Source organism: Ciconia boyciana, chromosome 25, assembly GCF_034638445.1.
Source record: "Ciconia boyciana chromosome 25, ASM3463844v1, whole genome shotgun sequence".
Taxonomy (NCBI): Eukaryota; Metazoa; Chordata; class Aves; order Ciconiiformes; family Ciconiidae; genus Ciconia; species Ciconia boyciana.
This window is the reverse complement of record NC_132958.1, coordinates 5,481,655-5,497,352: the sequence shown is the minus strand read 5'-3', so window position 1 is coordinate 5,497,352 and position 15,698 is coordinate 5,481,655. Positions and strand designations below refer to the sequence as shown.

Genomic DNA, 15,698 nt, shown 5'->3' with positions numbered 1-15,698 from the left:
CGGCCCCAGGCGATGCCCGGGGTCTCGGGGATGACCATGTCCCCCCGTGTGCCAGCCCTGAGGGGACGCTCCTCCTGGGGTGGTGAGGCTCAGTCCCCAGATTCGGCCGGACTCGCCCTGTTGCGGCCCTGGCCGTGGGTCTGGGCTCCCCCGGGCTCACAGCTGCCCCCTCCCACGGCCGCGGATGGGGACCCGGCACACGCGTGGGGACCCCCCCGCTGGCCCCCCGGCTACGGCCAGCGCGGCAGAGGGGACGAGTGGGCGCGCAAGCGCCGGGGCTGGCAGCGGGTGCCCGGGTGGCTGTGCGGGGCGGGGGCCATCCCCGTCCCTCCCCTCCTGGGACCAGCAGCCCCGAGTCCACATCGCCGGCCCAGCCTGATTATCCCCAATCCACATCCCGGCCGGCGGATAAACAAAGCGCGTCTGGATCCCCCCGCAGCCCCTCCCCCGGGCCGCTTACATGTTCCGACGGCGTTTCACACCGGGACCATCCCGTCATTAGACGGTCATTTGCGGGAGCTGTCAAGGGTGGGCGAGGGAGGCGTGGGGCTAACCCCTGGCAGGAGGCAGGCGCACACAGAGATCTGGCGATCTGGGCTGCTGATGAAACAAAAATACATTTTTTTGCCTCTTCCTCCGCCGGTTTGCTACTCCCTCTCAAAACCTGTTGTCACACCAGCAGCGAAGGCGGGGGGTTTCACTCGCCCGCGCCCGCCAGCTCCTCGCCCTCCCCAGCCCCTGCGTCCATCGGCCCTGCTGGAAGCTGTATCTTTGCGATCTCGGCCCCTCCATCAAGCCTGTTTGAAATCGAGCAGCGGGTTCAAAAGTTGTCGTGGGGCAGGGGGAGGCAGGCAGCCGTTCCCTGGGAAGAGCCGGGTGGAAAAATAAAGGCTGAGATTCCAGGGCCGTAAGGAAAACATCAAAGTGCGGACGGCGACAATAAAGCCGCACCACCATGCTTAGGCAAGGTGTCTGCTAGCAAGCCCGGCTTTGCAAGGCGTGGGCCGTGAGCGGAGACCTAATCTCTGAGCAGAGGGACTCTGCTGCCTGGCCCTTCTCCTGCCCCAATACACATCGGCTGCCTGGCAGAGGGAGCCCAGACACGCAGGACAATAAAGCGGGGGGACAGGTCCAGCCTGGCCGCGGGGTCCTGCCCGGCGTGGGCTGCCCTCCTGCAGGCATCGCCAGGCCCCGCGCTCGGCACCTTTCCCGTCACCGCACGACCCTTCAGCGTCCCGGGGCCAGAGGCTGCCGGGGCAGGGACCCTGCGCGGGTGGTGGGACAGCAGGAACGGGACGCGGAGGCTTTCACCCCTCTCCCACCGCGTGGGCAGGGAACGGTCCGGCTGGCACACGCGGCCAGACCCTGCTCTTGTCTCCCCACTCAGAGATGCTCTCGTGAGCCTCACCAGGGCAGAAGGGACTGGTTTTTGCACCAGTTTCTCTGTGGGAGTTTTGCTGCAGAGCAGAAACCCTACAGCGAGTGCTAAGGCAGCGGAGCATCTCGTCGTCCTCCCGAAGGTGTCAGGGAGCTGGCAAGGTCCCTGCTTCTGGAAGGTTTTCTGGCAGGAAAAGGGCCCTGGCTGTAATGGGAGCGCTGCCTACGGATGCTGCAAGACTTGGATGCGAGCAGGACCGCTCCGGGAGCACTGGAGCACGGGGCAGCCGCAGTCCAGCTGGGATCAGGACGGGGACCTGCGACCCTGCCTGCCTCCCCGCTTCCCTCTGCCGTGTGCGGGGCCAGACCCTGCAGCCTGCACACTCCCTCCTGAACGCAAGCAAGAGCAGCGTCCGCCGCACTGCGCTGTGCACGCAGGGCCTGCCGGCGACGGCAGCGAGTCGCAGCCACCACCTGCCCGCGTGTGAGCTGCTGCCTGTGCCTCAGGAGGAACCGCACGCGGTCAGGGAGGGAAGATAGGCACGGTTTACTTTGGACGCACGAGGAGAGTGAGCGAGAGCAAACAGACCGAAGGGCTTATCAAAGGCCCAGGGTAATATTTGTACAACCGGTGGATTAAGGCACTAGCCGGGTCAGGCAAGTATTGTTCGTCCCGTGACCAAGACACGGAGCAGGACGCAGGCACGCTGGGCAAGCTGCTCTGCCCTGCTTGAGACGAAAAGGGGCAGGGACAGAAAATGCAATGACAAAGGCAACACTTGTCCCTCGGACCTCCCTGGAGCATCCCAGCTGTGCGAGGCAGCCACCCACGGCTGCCTCCCCTCCCGCCGTGCGTGCGAGGGCAGCCCCGCAGCAGCCTGCGCTCGCCTGGGGGCTCGGCTCCCGGCAAAAGCAGCTCCTCAGCCCGTTCGCGCAAGCGCCAGGCGAGGAACAAAGCCCGCACAAGCAGGGATCTGCCTGGGAAACGCTGAGCTGCTCCTTACATGGCTTAGGCAAGCTTGGAGCATGAATGCACGCAGGAGACGGGTCCAAAAACGCCCGCCTGAAGGATGCGGCGCTGGCTGGGGGCGTGAGGGAGGGAGGCAAACTGCAAAGGACCGGAGCTGGGGGTGCTGAGGTGGTGCGGTCCCGTGCCACGGACGGAGGAGTTCAAGGCACGGGCTTGGGACAAATCGCACCAGAGCAGATGCGCACGAGTGCCACGTCACTGCATCATGCGTTGACGGCTTTGGTAGCGACTCGCTCTGCCCCCAGCGACGGCGCTGATGTGCCCATGGCCCCAGGGCCCCACACTGGGAAGCCAGCAGGAGCCCTGACCCTCCCGGACCCCCTCTCACACCTGGCCGGGTGCTTCGCAGGGTGCTGTCCCTCTCTCCGAATTATCGGCTATGAATCGCTGTCGGAGGCACCTGGCGCTTTGATGCTCCCCCCCAGATCTACATAAGCACGCAGATACCGATGCAAAGCTGTCGCGAGCACGGACAAAATACTTAACACTTAAACACTTGTTACCCTCCAGTATGGGGGTGGGAGGGAACGGAATTTAAAAGCATCGCTTGCAATAGCTGACACTCACTCCAAAAAAAACATGCAGTCATTTTCGCACCAACACAAAAACCCGACACCATGAGGCTCCCGTTCACATCTGGGCCACTGCGGGTCAGAAACTCGCAGCAGAAAAAGCAGCAAGGCTGAAATCAGTTTGAAACCGAGCAAGCTGGAAATGAGCTCGGGATGGCACCGCGGCGGGGGCACCCCGAGAGGGGCCCAGGAGAGCGCTGCCGCCCGGGTCAGCCGGGGTCACCGGCACCACGTCCCCCACCAAAACCTCACCCCCGGGTAGCGCAGCGGGACGCTGCCCGGTAAAGGGAGCGGGCTCAGAGCGAGTGCCGGATCTCACGGCGGCTTTGCAAACAGCAGCCCCCGGCCCCTGCCCGCGGTCCTGCGCCAGCCCAGCACCACGGCTGGGTAAGCCCGAGCCACGCAGGCAGCCTGCCAGAAGGACGAGCACACGGCGGGGCCTGGGAAGCTGCGCAGAAAGCCCTACCATTGTCAGTACTCTAAAGGTAGCTAAAGCGGGTGTTACAGTTGTGGAAGAGTATTTCAGGAGAGTAAGCGGGGTAAAACCCCATCCTGCGTATAGAGGCCCTTTCCCAATGAAACCCATTTGCCAAGGGTTACATCAGTACAACTCTCAGTTGAAAAGCCATGCCCAAGCAGTAATTACAAACATTTTGGTTAGGACAGAGCAGGAAAGCACGCTTCAGGGCTGAGCGCACAGACTTAATTACTGCAAACACCCCCCGAGTCTGTCACGGCTTTTTTAGTCTACGCTAAAGTAACCGGCTCTGGACAAATTAACATCAACGGGGTAAGCTTTCTTACAGCCAAGTCTTCTGCTGCCTCCCCCAAAAAGCAAAGCTGGAGGTTGCCGTGATGTGTGGCGGCCAGAGCAAGAGGGCTCTGAGGACGCGTGGATCTGAACTGCTGCACGATGCTGTCAGCAACACCACAATCCAGTAGTGCCCTTTCTCTCTGAAAATATTAACTTAGCAAGAAAGAGACGTCAGAGGCAGCTGCAGGTCACAGCACGTATTCAGCAGCGAGAGCAGCTCTGCTCGAAAGGCACATCATAACACAACCCAGCAACTGGTATGGAGCTGCAATACTGATAAAGTGACACCTGAGGGCAATAAATTTGAATCTGTTCCCATTAGTTTCAGAGAAACATTTACTCTTATCTTAAAAAAAGCACAAGTTTATCTGCAGCAATCGCTTTGTCTCTGTTTCTTCTGTTACTTGTTATTAAAGGCTTGCATATCATGTCACAATTTAGCTTAATTAGCAGATATTTAAATGCTATCTACAATGAGTGATTTCAACAGACGCTCATTGTCTTTTAGGGAGGCTGAGGCTCAGGCCACGTCCTAATGTGCATTCTCCTTCTCTGAGATGCCTCAGCCACCAGCACAAGATGCCACCATCAGCAGCATCCCTAAAGCAGTAACGTGGCAGTGTGTTAAGGGACCGCTCTGTCATACACTTGTAGACACTTTCTCTGCGGGCTCAGGTTGGACACTCCCACACTAAAATTACTTTCTCAGATGAAAATTTCCCTCTCAAAACCAGACTTATTTCTAAACCTACCAGTTAAACCTTCTCTTTTCCATAGGTCAGTGTGAAGCCTTAATCCCTGCCCACCAAGTTATGAAAAGGAGAAGCAAGCGTAAAGCACGAAAGTTTCAGCATGGATCAGAAACAGCAGAAAACAGAGTTAAGCACTCACTTGCATACTGGAAGAGATCCGCTATTTTGGGAAGCGGGAGTTGTGGCACAGAAGCTGGAGGCTCAGGTTTTTCCCTGGCAGGACAGGAGAAGGCAGCTCAGAGTCGAGGACCCTCTCAGCAGTGCTCAGCTACCTGTGCCTCCTCTTGAGCTAATCTCAGCCGCTTCCACCCGCAGCCTGACCAAGCCCTGCCCCTCATGGGGATGGTAAGAAAAGGAGCTCCGACACCTGCACCATGACCTTGCAAAAGAACCATCTGGAAACCCACAGTGCACAGCTTTTGCTATTTATTTCTGGAAGCAGACTGAAACTTCCTGCAGCGACCAGGTGCTGCATGTGAGACAGATGTTCTGCCAAGAGGGCTTAAGGCATCTCAGCCTTTGCCTTTCAGGGGAAACCCAAAAGCAGAGTGTTTCTCAAGGCTATACACAGGACCACCCGATCGATTTTTCTGCAAAAAATTAGTAGCTTCTTACTGGAATGAATAAAGGACAGAAGCCATATTTATTGCCTTAATCTCCATACCAGGAGATGCAAAATGATTTTTATTTCTCCCTTTATATTGCATTTCTGTAACTTTTACAGTATTAAAATGATTAACAAAAGCATAAAACTGGAAACAAAAACAATCATTGAGAGTGTCTCCTCCGGCACTCCAAGGCCCATCATCAGCAGGGGCTGCGCTTGTGTATTCGCACCCACACGGAGAGGCTGAGACTCAGTCCTTGTAACAGGACACGCTCTCTTCTCTGAAGGGAAGAAACCGCCTTTCCCGGGAAGCAGGAAGGCACTCAAGGCATGGGCTACTTTTAAGCCTGGCTGGTGGGAATCCTCAAGACAAGGTCCTGGTTCTTCACTGGATAAGCACTCTCAGGGCACGTGCTTTAGATGTCCATGTCAAACTGCTCTTCCTCACCTGTTGAGAGGGACAAAGACACCCCACAAAGTGAGTCCCCACAGTTTCACATTAAATACCAAATATTTTATTGAAGAAACAACCATCAGCTGTGCTTCAGAAGTGTGGCAGTTTGGACTTAAAAGCTGCATTCAGGCATCAAGTTTGATATGAAAACCATCTTGTACAAGCAAAATGTAAGCTCTGGCCATAGGGGGGAACTTACAGACAGACAAGAGCAGAAGTGGAGAAGTTGCCCTTTAAATAATTTATTTCTACCCCTGGATTTCCTTGTAAACAGGAATGTAAAGAATAATGTTGATGACAATCACCGGTATAAACTTCTGTTACCAAAGGCACAAATGCACATTTCACAGCTTCTTATCTGTACAGCTGTTACCACAGCTCACGCAATTTGAGCGGATGCCAGCGAGAGCAGCGATGATCTATTCCTGAGGACAGGGCTTTTTTGGAAGAGTCACCACCAAGCTGGCATCCAGCACGCAGCCTGCATTTCAGTTTGCCAGAGAATCCAGTGAGCCACTAAAGGTCACAACAGTGTGTAATAAAAACATTAAGCAACATTGACTCTGAAAACATTTTGCTTAGAGTGAGCATGGAAGCCAACTAATGAGCATTCGGGTCTTTATTTTTAGAGAAGATAAATAATCATACTTGGTAGTTTCAGGTTGCTTCAAGAAGTAATCTCGCATAGCTTTAAAAAAACTGTTCAAGAGCAGTACTTGCTCATTTTGCTGCTACAGTGCCTTTAGTTAAGTGCTGATGTGCACAAAGTGGCCAATGACATCTGTTCTCCTGTGGACTAACCTCTACCTTGCTACCTTATGCACACCTGCAAGCTTCTGCTGAATCCACAGAAGACAGCAATGGATACCGGATAATCGATAAATACAAATCAGGTATTACATCCCAGCTATATTGATTGAGCTCACTTGTACTCCAGAAGCCTCAGTGTCAAAAAAAAGGGCAGAAGAAATTTATAACTCAGGCTGATATTAAAAACTCCAAGCAAATCCTACTCTGAATCGTAATCCGATCTTTTTCAAAAAAGCAAAGCAGCTGCAAAATGGTCCAGGACAGAGAGGCAGTAGCAGCTGCACCCACTCTCTCACCACAGGACTATTAACCCAATAGCAGTTTCCCAAAGGCTAAATTAGTGAGAATGAAGTGATTATGACAAATTACATCTAACTAATTGAAAAAACATCACACTACCAGGGACTACAGCAGAACCTAACAGCCATGAGAACCTAATTATCACAAAATCGAGCACACTTTGATTTTGCAGGAAGTTATCAGAGTATTGACCACAGCTTACAGGGATCTCCTGGCTCCAGTCCACGTGTACACTTTGGTATTTCTAGGAACCAGCAGCGCACTTCACTCGTTTTTTGCATGCACTCACCTGCGCTCACTTTTTCATCACAGTTTTGGACATGGTTGTTCTCAATCTTCAACTCCTCCACATTTGGGCTTGTAACACCTGGAATGTCCGGAAGGTCAGAAGGTGGTGTTTTGGCAAGCGGAGAATTGCGGCACTCCATCAAAAATTTACGATCATAAATAATCCTGGTACCTGGAGGGAGGGAACAACACTGTCAGTTTTCAGCATTTTAACGCAGGAAAGACAGCTGGGCCATGTTCACAGCTAGATGTGTAAAGCAGGAGTCACTTAAAACAATATTATTTAGCACTTACTCTGTTCATTCTGTGCTACCTTACAAGAAAGCCAGATACGATTAACTCTGTATCTGCCAAAAGAAAGGTATGAAAGAGTCAGGTACCCAAGTAATAGCTAATGCTACTGGGCTGGTGCACAGAGAGAACAAGACTCCAAAACCCAGACCGATGCTGCATGTGATAGGTAGAAGGGGCTGGATCTAACTCAAGGTCACAGCGAAACCCAAAGAAACAGTAAACTGAATTTCATTTCAGCTCATGAACATAACAGGCTTCTCAAGCTGTCCAGGGCTGAGAACTGCGGGTAGACACGACTGCAGACACCAGGTAATAGGACATGGCACTGCCTCCTTATGTCACTCCGAACATTGCCCAGCAGAAATCCCTGTGCAGGCATTTGCTTTTGCGTACCAGGTGCTGGCCGTCCAGCACGGTTACATATACCTGTCAAAAGGCTTGACTACAGAGAGGTGGTAATCTGTAGGTGGCCCGTCTATTTTAATGGTTAACCTGACCACATCCTACTCTCCCTGCCCTACGTGGAGCAAGCCAGCTCCAGCGCATTAACAGCGAGCCTCTGCAGGAGCAGCAGAGCTCAGCTCCAGGCACGGATTTCTAGGAATACCACTGGATTGAACAGCCCGTTCCTTCTAAAGGAATTGCATTGGAAAAAGCTCAAAAACCACACAGAAAAGGGACTCCTCCAAACAGACCGCAGCCTTAACCCAGAAAGTACTGAAAATCAGTTTTTTCTTCCCCCAAGAGGAGGCCTGCAAGCCTCTTCTCTCAATCAGGCCCTTACCGCTTCACTCCTGTTCCAGTAACAGGGAAAGGCAACTTCTCCTTGGGTACTCCCTGAAAAACTTTAACTAAAAATACACACGTGCAGGGAAACAAGGTCCCATTAACATCTGTTCAGGAACATTAAACTCCCTTTATTTTGAAGCATGGCTATAAAATAATGTAGCTGCATATCATGTTTCAGGAAGGTTCTGCTAATGAGCTCCCAAAACATGAGAAACCTTTTCACAAGAAGATTTGAATTTGAGTTGCTTCACTAGATCCAAGGGGAGATCAAACCCAATTCAGAGTTAGGCTCTAGCAGTTAGCTGCATTTGAGAAGGCAGGCAACTAGTCTGCGAGTTGAGTGTTAAATTCCTGGGAGGCTCACAGAGGCGAGGACGGAGCTTCCTAGAACTGCAGCTCATGTACCAAGTATTAGGAGCACAGTTCAGGCAGACAAGAGCTTCCACGCCTGGTTCACGTTCCTCTGACAGCCACATGCCCAGAGCTTACGAAAGCAAACGCCCTGCAGACAGCCGGAGCAGGACACCCAGCCATGGCTGTCAACAGGCACAGCCCGAGGCCATAAATGGGCTCCTTCCAACACGTAAAGCTGAGTTAATAGCAGTTCTCCTCTTTAGTATGAAAGACTACACCCCACGGGAACTGCCCCGCGCCCTGAAAGCCCTGGTTATACCACAGCTTCAACACCCAAGTGCCTCGCTGTGCAACTTGGGAAGTCCGGATGAGAATTTGGCTCACTTTGAGTCTCTTCATCAGGATGAAGCACTAGGTTTGAAGCAGCGTCCAGTACAACACCTCGCTCCTTTCCTGCTCCCTGACGGAGCACAGGCACCGTGAGCTGCGCTGCTCTAAGAGCCATCCCATCCCCACTGAAAGAGTCAACAGCCCTGGAGGCAGCTCCCTCTGCAACAGGCACTGCGAGCACCAGCAGATCACCACCCGCTCCGCACTGCTCACAGCACGCACCGCAGCTCGCCACACATCTCGGCCCGTGACAGATCAAGCTGCTGGGACTCCCCAGATACCACTGCATATGGGCTTTACTTAAAGACAACATGTGCACGTGCCCACGGCGAGCGGGCGAGGAGCCAGGACAGGCACAAAGGGAATACTGAGAACAGACTGTGCTTAAAGGTCACGCAGCACCTCTTACACGCTCCTCCGTGCTTCTTCATACTGTTTTGGTTTTTTTTTACCACTGCTGACTGCTGTAAGAAAAACAGCTACTGCCTGTGCTGGCAGAGGACAGGGAATTTCTTCATTCTGCCATCCCTTCTGGAGGGGATCACAGAGCCCAGAGAGACCTGTGAAGGTAGCTGAAAAAGGAAAATCAAGTCCTTTTCTCCGATTGCTGGCACCAAACCAAGGCCCAGAAACCACGGAGAAACTCTGCTCGCTCACATCAGTCCCACGGTGGGCTGTGCCGCTCCCCTGCTGCCAGGATTAGAGGGAGGACACTTTAGAGCATAATAAGACATGACTGTCTGCCCTCCTCGGATGGGCCCCTTTCATCCTAACTGCATTTTAGGATGTCACTTCAACAATTCTGGAGACTCAAAAGCAACCTGCCCAAAAACTTCACCTCAGTGTTGTGCAGTGAAAAATCTTAGGAGGAAAAGCTTGTGCATTTGATCACAAGCAGCAAAGCCAGACCAGAGTAAAGGTGTTAACAAAAACACTGATCTACCAGTGCCTGACAACTGGAAAAGCAAGTGTTCCCCTACTCTTTCCAAGTCAGTAAACTTGCCTGTTAGATGCACACAACTCTGCATACCATAGCTGTGCAGTACGGCCTTTTCAAAAGCCTTCAGTCACCCAGCACTGCTGCTGTGGGTTTCTAGCTCTGGCACCAAGCCCTTTTTCCATCACTCACATCCCCAGCGCTGCCTACAGCCAAAGGGATGACTTCAGAGATTACAGTCCTCAATTCTTCTCTGAAATTAGTCAGAGGTTTTCCACGACAAACTCGATTTGCTTCTTTCTTCTGATTCTTCAGATTTCACCTACTGTTTTGCAGGAAATCTCAGACTTTCTTCAGTGGGCTACATATGTTGAACATTTTCAACAAAAGGACCTAAACCAACTGCTTCTGAAACACAAGATTTATTTTTACAGCAGTCAGGGCTTACATGCTAAGGAGTAATGCAAAGTATTCTGCCTGAACCAGTGGATACATGGGTTAGCAGAAAACAGATGGAGAGAGCACAGCCCAGGAAGCAGAGAAGCTCTCCGAGTCCAAGCTGGCCTGGCCCCAGCACTCTTCAAAGTGACACTTTAGTGCATTAATCTGGGGAGTTTGCTGTGAAATGCATCAAGAATGTTTTCATGAGAGCTCTTCCAGACTGTCCAGGACACGAAGGCAGACCAACAACCCAAAGCTAACATTTCCCCAAGTCCTTCAGGAGTTTTAAATCATTCCTCCTTTCAGCACCCGAATCCAACACCTGAAGGCAAACAGCCAGCGCCTGCAGCTGGGCCTCGGCAGCACGAGCTGTCCTCAAACAGGCTGGGGACAGACTAAAGCACCACGCAGTCACGGGAGCACTGTGGATTTTGCCAGGTGTGCACACCCTAACAATAAACACCATTTGTGTTTCTCCTCCACACTCTAGACATTCATTAACTCTCCAACAGAGACAAACAGAGATGATAATCCTGGAAGGCTCATTACGCTGCACAGCACTGTTAATTGTTCACTTCTATTCTGTTACTCAGAGCACATGAATACAGCTGAGAAAGTCATTCTCATTCTCCTATCTTCCATGGCATAATTACTGCAAGTGCTATTTAAGTACTTCAGTTATTTGCTGCTTTCAGAGAAGAGAGAACATATGGCAAAAATAACACAAGAACTTCAGTTCCCCAACCAAGCTTTTCTGCACAAACACAAAAAAACAAGTGAGTCAGCAATGCCGACTTCCCCCTTCTCTCTGAATTTTAACCCCTGAGATATTGTGTTGTAAAGAGACCGGTAGGTCTGAGACACAAACAAAACATAATCCACCACCTCCCATTTCGTTTGTTCTTTTGGCTGAACTTCAAGTACAGTTTCATCATTCCTGCTGCTCACACTGATCTTTTATGTAGCAGCACGGGGGAAGAATTCTTAAAGATACGGAAAAAATTATCTCAAGCCACCTATCAGCAGGAACACAGGCAGCTGCTGTAGCTGGAAATACACGCAACTGATCTGGTGCCCGGTGTCATCATCTGGAACAGCAGCCGCTTGTCTCGAAAGCCAAACTACTCAAAATAAACAGACACTCAAGCAGGCGGTGTGGACGCAAAACCTTTCAGATGGACGAGCCCTTTAGGGAGCTTTGCACATTATGTCCCTGCTGTAGTATGCAGAGCTACCCCTAAAGTGTCCTCTACCTAAGATAAAGTGCTAAGCTTACAGGCTGTGCACTCGCAGCCCCCCGCAGCTGCCTCCGCTCTCAGCGGGCAGTGAGCACACCTAACTCTCACGATCGGTTTATTCTTCTTATTTGAAGAAGAAATCCCTAAAAGATACCGCTCCTGGCAGTCACACGCAGCACAGCTATTGGGGCTGCACAACGAGACTTGCAGCAAAGAAAGAGGGAACCAACCCACTGCCTTTTTTGCGGTAGGGGAGCACTGCACTTTCAGACCTTAGAGCAACTTGGGACAAGAAAAAAGAAAAAGGCCCCAGGGTTTACTTACTGCCAGAGGAAACAGCAAATATTAGAGATTAGAATTAATAAGTAACCCAAATTGGAGGATGGGTTTGCTCGCTGCAAGGCTACCCAGGAGCACAAACAGCAGCCTTGTGCGGACACCCAGGCGGATGCTGTTTCGCTGCACCAGCTCTGGCATGCTCTTGGGAAGGTGGAAGCCCCCCGGCTCCTCCTTATACCTCACAGCAGTGGCCAAGCTCCCAGGAAAAACCCCGGCCCGGGGAGGGGGGGCAGGGGGACCCACCCCAGCCAACACACGGGACTCCCACGTCACCCCCACAAGACGAGAGCCCCCAGCGCCGAGCCAGCCCCGAAGGGAGAACGCCCGAGCAGCTGCTGCTGCCCAGGAGGGGGTCCCTCCCTCCCCCCACACCGCCTGCGGAACAGCCCCCAGCCAGAGTGGGAGCCACCCCCCTACCTCCCCATCTGAGCAAGAGACCCCCCAAGTCCCCATACAGCCCCCGGACAAAGCAAGGGACACCCCCCCCCGCACACCCCCGCACAACAGGGGAGCCCCCGCTTCCCTGCACGCCCCTTGCTCAAAGCCGGGCCCCCGCCGCCCCCGCCGGGGTAAGAGCCCCCCCCGCTCTCCCGAACGAGGGCCCGTCCGGTTCCCACCGCAAAACCGGGGCCGCCCGCCGCACCCGGGGGGCTCCCGCTCGAGCACCGCCCCGCATGGAGAGGCCTGGCCGCGGCCCGCCGCTCACCGCCCGGCGTGGTCCCGAAGACGGTGCCCCCCGGCGTGGTGCTGTAGTCGCCGGGCGGCAGCGGGGCGCCGTCGGGCAGGGCGAGGCGCTTGCCGGGGCCCGGGATGTCGCGACTCGGCGTCTGCCCCTGGCAGCAGCGGCCCGACATGGCGCCGGGACCGGGACCGGGGCGGCTGCTCCTGCCGCCCTGCCCGCCCTGCCGCCGCTTCCGCCCCCGGACACGCCCCTTCCGCCGCGGGGCGCGACGGGAAATAGAGCGAGGGGCGGGGCAGGGGGCGGGGACGTAGGCGGGGTTTAGGCTGAGTAGGGGCGGGGTTCTGTGGGGCGGGGCAGGGGCGGGCGCGCCCGGGCGCACGGCGGGTCCCTGTGCCCCCCGGTCACCCCGGCCCCCCACCCCCCCCCCCGGGGCACCCAGCGCCTGTGCCCCCCGCTCCTGGGGGCGCGTTGCCCCCTGCCCCCCCCGTGCCGTGCACCCAGCGCCACGCAGGGACTCCACAGGGTGCGCAGGGGGATGCTGACAGCGCTGCCCCCTGCCTCCTCCCGACGGGGGTCCCAGCCCCCCTGTCCCCCCCGGGGGTGTCCCCTCCGCTTAACGACCCCCGCGGGGCGTGCAGCTGGGGTGGCCGCTGTGGGAGGTCCCGGGTGGTCCCCGTGTGAACCCTGCGGGGACAGATGTCTGCCCGCCTGGGTGGCAGACCCCCGTCCCAAATGGCTCTGCCGCCTCCGGGGGGGCAGGGAGCAAACGCGGGAGGGGCCGGGGGGGGCCACACAGCATCTGCACTCGTGTCCCGCACCCCCCACGCCGCGTCCCCGAGGGCTGCTGGGACGCCCGCTGAGCAGGGCTGCTCCGGGCGGGGCTGCCCGGGCCTCGGGGCAGTGGAAAAAAAATAGGTTTTTTCTTAAAACTTTATTAAATAAAACATTTAAAGAGAAGCTGAAGCGCAGAGGGAGGACAGCAGGGTGGGCTGGACTCGCAGCGTGGGAGCCCCCCGCTGGGCAGGGGGGAGAGCTGGGGAGCCCAGGGATGAAGCCCTGGCACAAAGCCTCTCCGGGCACCCTCGGGCGGGGCAGAGCCCGCTCCCCCCGGCAGGAGCACCCTGCTCACACGTGTGATGAGCGCTGGCAGCTCAGCCCTGCCTGCCGGCCGGAGGCAGAGGGGCTCCCTGACCTTGTCAGGAGGGTGGCATGTCTGGGAAGGGGGCAGACCCCCACCGGTGCCCCCGCTATCCCACCCGGTGCTTCGCACGCCAGGCAGCCGATGCCGACCCCACACCGTTTATAAGCCGAGGGCCTGACCCTGCCTCTGCTACTTGCCCTCCTACCTTGCCCTACTTGCTCTGCTACTTGCCCTGCTACTTGCCCTGACCCTGCCTCTGCTACTTGCCCTGCTCCTTGCCCAGCGGGCTTGCCCCTGCAGCCCTTCTGTGCTCCCCCAGCAGCGCCCGCGGGGCTCTGCTGGCCCGCACAGGGCCACCGGGCTGATGCTGACGTCTGCTGATGGCCGCGAAAGAGGGAGCCAGCGGGAAGGCCAGGCCCGCTTCAGCAGCGTTTCGCCTGCGTTGGAAAACCATGGTGGTGGCCGGGGCTGTGGCAATGTCGGTCCAGTTTTCTCCCTGGAAAGGGGCTAGGGCTGCTCCCCTGGCCCAGGCGGTGGTGGGAGGCAGCGGCCCCCGCCCTGCCCGCACCCCGCCAGCACCCTGGCTCCAACAGATGGAGCTCGGCTGCCGCACGCCGCGCCGGACCCTGGCCCAGGGCCTGCAGCCGGACACGGCCAAACCGGCGGCACCTCGCTGCCTTCCCTCCTTCCCTGCCTGCTTTGACCCATGCTTGGCTCGGGCGACCCCGGCCAGCCAGGGCTGAGCCAGCTCCCGTGCCCCCCCGACCACTGACCCATCCCTGGGGGGAGGAAACCTCATCCCTGCGGAGCCGCGGTCCAGCCCTGGGGCGCTGGGGGTCCCCGGGGGGCTCCGAGCCCTTGCTCCAGGGCAGCATTTGTGCGGTCCGGGCAGTGGTCTCCTGCCGGACTGGGGGGATGGAGAGGGGCGCTTCGAGGGGTCTGCTCCCCAAGGACCCCCGGGACCCCGGGCTGCGGTGCCCACCGAGGACCCCTGGGACCCTGGACAGGCTGCGGTGCCCCCTGAGGACACCGAGGACCCCGGGCAGGCTGAGGTACCCCCAAGGACCCCCAGGACCCCAGGCAGGCTGCGATGCCAGGCAGGCAGCCCTCACCCCGTGCCGGCTGCTAAATCGATTACCGAGCGCTGGGGCAGGAAAATAACATATCCGGCCGTGCCGAGTGACATCAGCAGTGACCCCCAACCCAGCGAGGCATCCCGCCACCGAATAACAAGGTCCACTGCCATTTCCTCCTCCTCCTCCCAGAGAATGGACCATTATGGGGTCAAGGAGCTGGGAGGAGGTCAGGGTTTAAGGGCACATCCTGGCCGGGGCAGAGCAGGGGGCCACGAGCCCCGATTCATCGGGGGGTCTGCCCTCGGCACCTGGGGGACCCCCAGGTCAGGGTGTGGGCAAGGACTGGCTGCAACAGTAAGAGTGGGGGGAAACCCTCCAGGGTGTTCAAAATCCCATGAAATGCCCTTTCTGGAGATGCCCCTTCAGGGGACCGGACCCTTTCTGTCCTGCAGAGACGGCTTCTGCACACCATTCCCATCAGGGGGGCTCCAACGCAGCACTTGGGGTGCCCAGGAGACCCCGAAAGGCAGCAGCAGTGCCGGGCAGCACAAGACGGCCAGTCCCCGTCCTGGACCGAGGGTGTGGATGCTCAGCTCTTGCTACCTTTGCTGAGCTCTGCACAGCTCCAGCCCATCGTGGAGAACACGCTGCTCTCCGGGGCTGGCAGCGACGTCCTTCCTGGACTCTGCTGATACAATCTCCCCTGCTGGAGAGACCTCCCCAGAAACGAGCTGGCACCGAGCGAGCTGGTCCGGGACGCACAGCCCGGAGCCCTAACAATAGCCTTTCCTCCTCATCTGTCTCTGTCTCCCATTTCCCACACAGGCTGGAGATAAAAAAAAAAGCAAGAAGAAAGAAAGGGGAAACCACCTGGACCCAGGGCCAGGGAACAACCAGCCCCGGGCAATAAATCAGTGATGTCTCTGTGGGGCAGGACCCGTGCCGCCTGTCGCTGGGATGTCCGGCATTTCTCTGCGGTTCTGTGCATGGGAACGACACCGACAGCCACCGAG

The 15,698-nt window shown here is 56.3% G+C and overlaps 1 protein-coding gene across 1 annotated transcript; it reads right to left on the bottom strand.

Moving 5' to 3' along the window:
- Positions 1 to 5,187: 5,187 nt before the first annotated feature.
- EIF4EBP1 (eukaryotic translation initiation factor 4E binding protein 1) lies at positions 5,188 to 12,726 on the bottom strand. The gene is made up of 3 exons (XM_072846195.1): positions 12,493 to 12,726; positions 7,006 to 7,176; positions 5,188 to 5,600 (listed from the first exon to the last, which is right to left on the bottom strand). Exons 1-3 carry the CDS (start codon positions 12,638 to 12,640, stop codon positions 5,569 to 5,571), a joined length of 351 nt encoding a protein of 116 aa, XP_072702296.1. The 5' UTR covers positions 12,641 to 12,726; the 3' UTR covers positions 5,188 to 5,568.
- Between the last annotated feature and the right edge of the window lie 2,972 nt (positions 12,727 to 15,698).

What these genes read in the sequence shown, in the direction of transcription:
- EIF4EBP1 (XM_072846195.1), bottom strand. Translation starts at nt 12,640, where the DNA reads ATGTCGGGCCGCTGCTGCCAGGGGCAGACGCCGAGTCGCGACATCCCG. An exon ending in CTTCGGGACCACGCCGGGCG is followed by an intron (nt 7,177 to 12,492) that starts GTGAGCGGCGGG and finishes CCCTCCCTCCAG; the next exon opens with GTACCAGGATTATTTATGAT. An exon ending in TGATGAAAAAGTGAGCGCAG is followed by an intron (nt 5,601 to 7,005) that starts GTGAGTGCATGC and finishes CCCTCTCAACAG; the next exon opens with GTGAGGAAGAGCAGTTTGAC.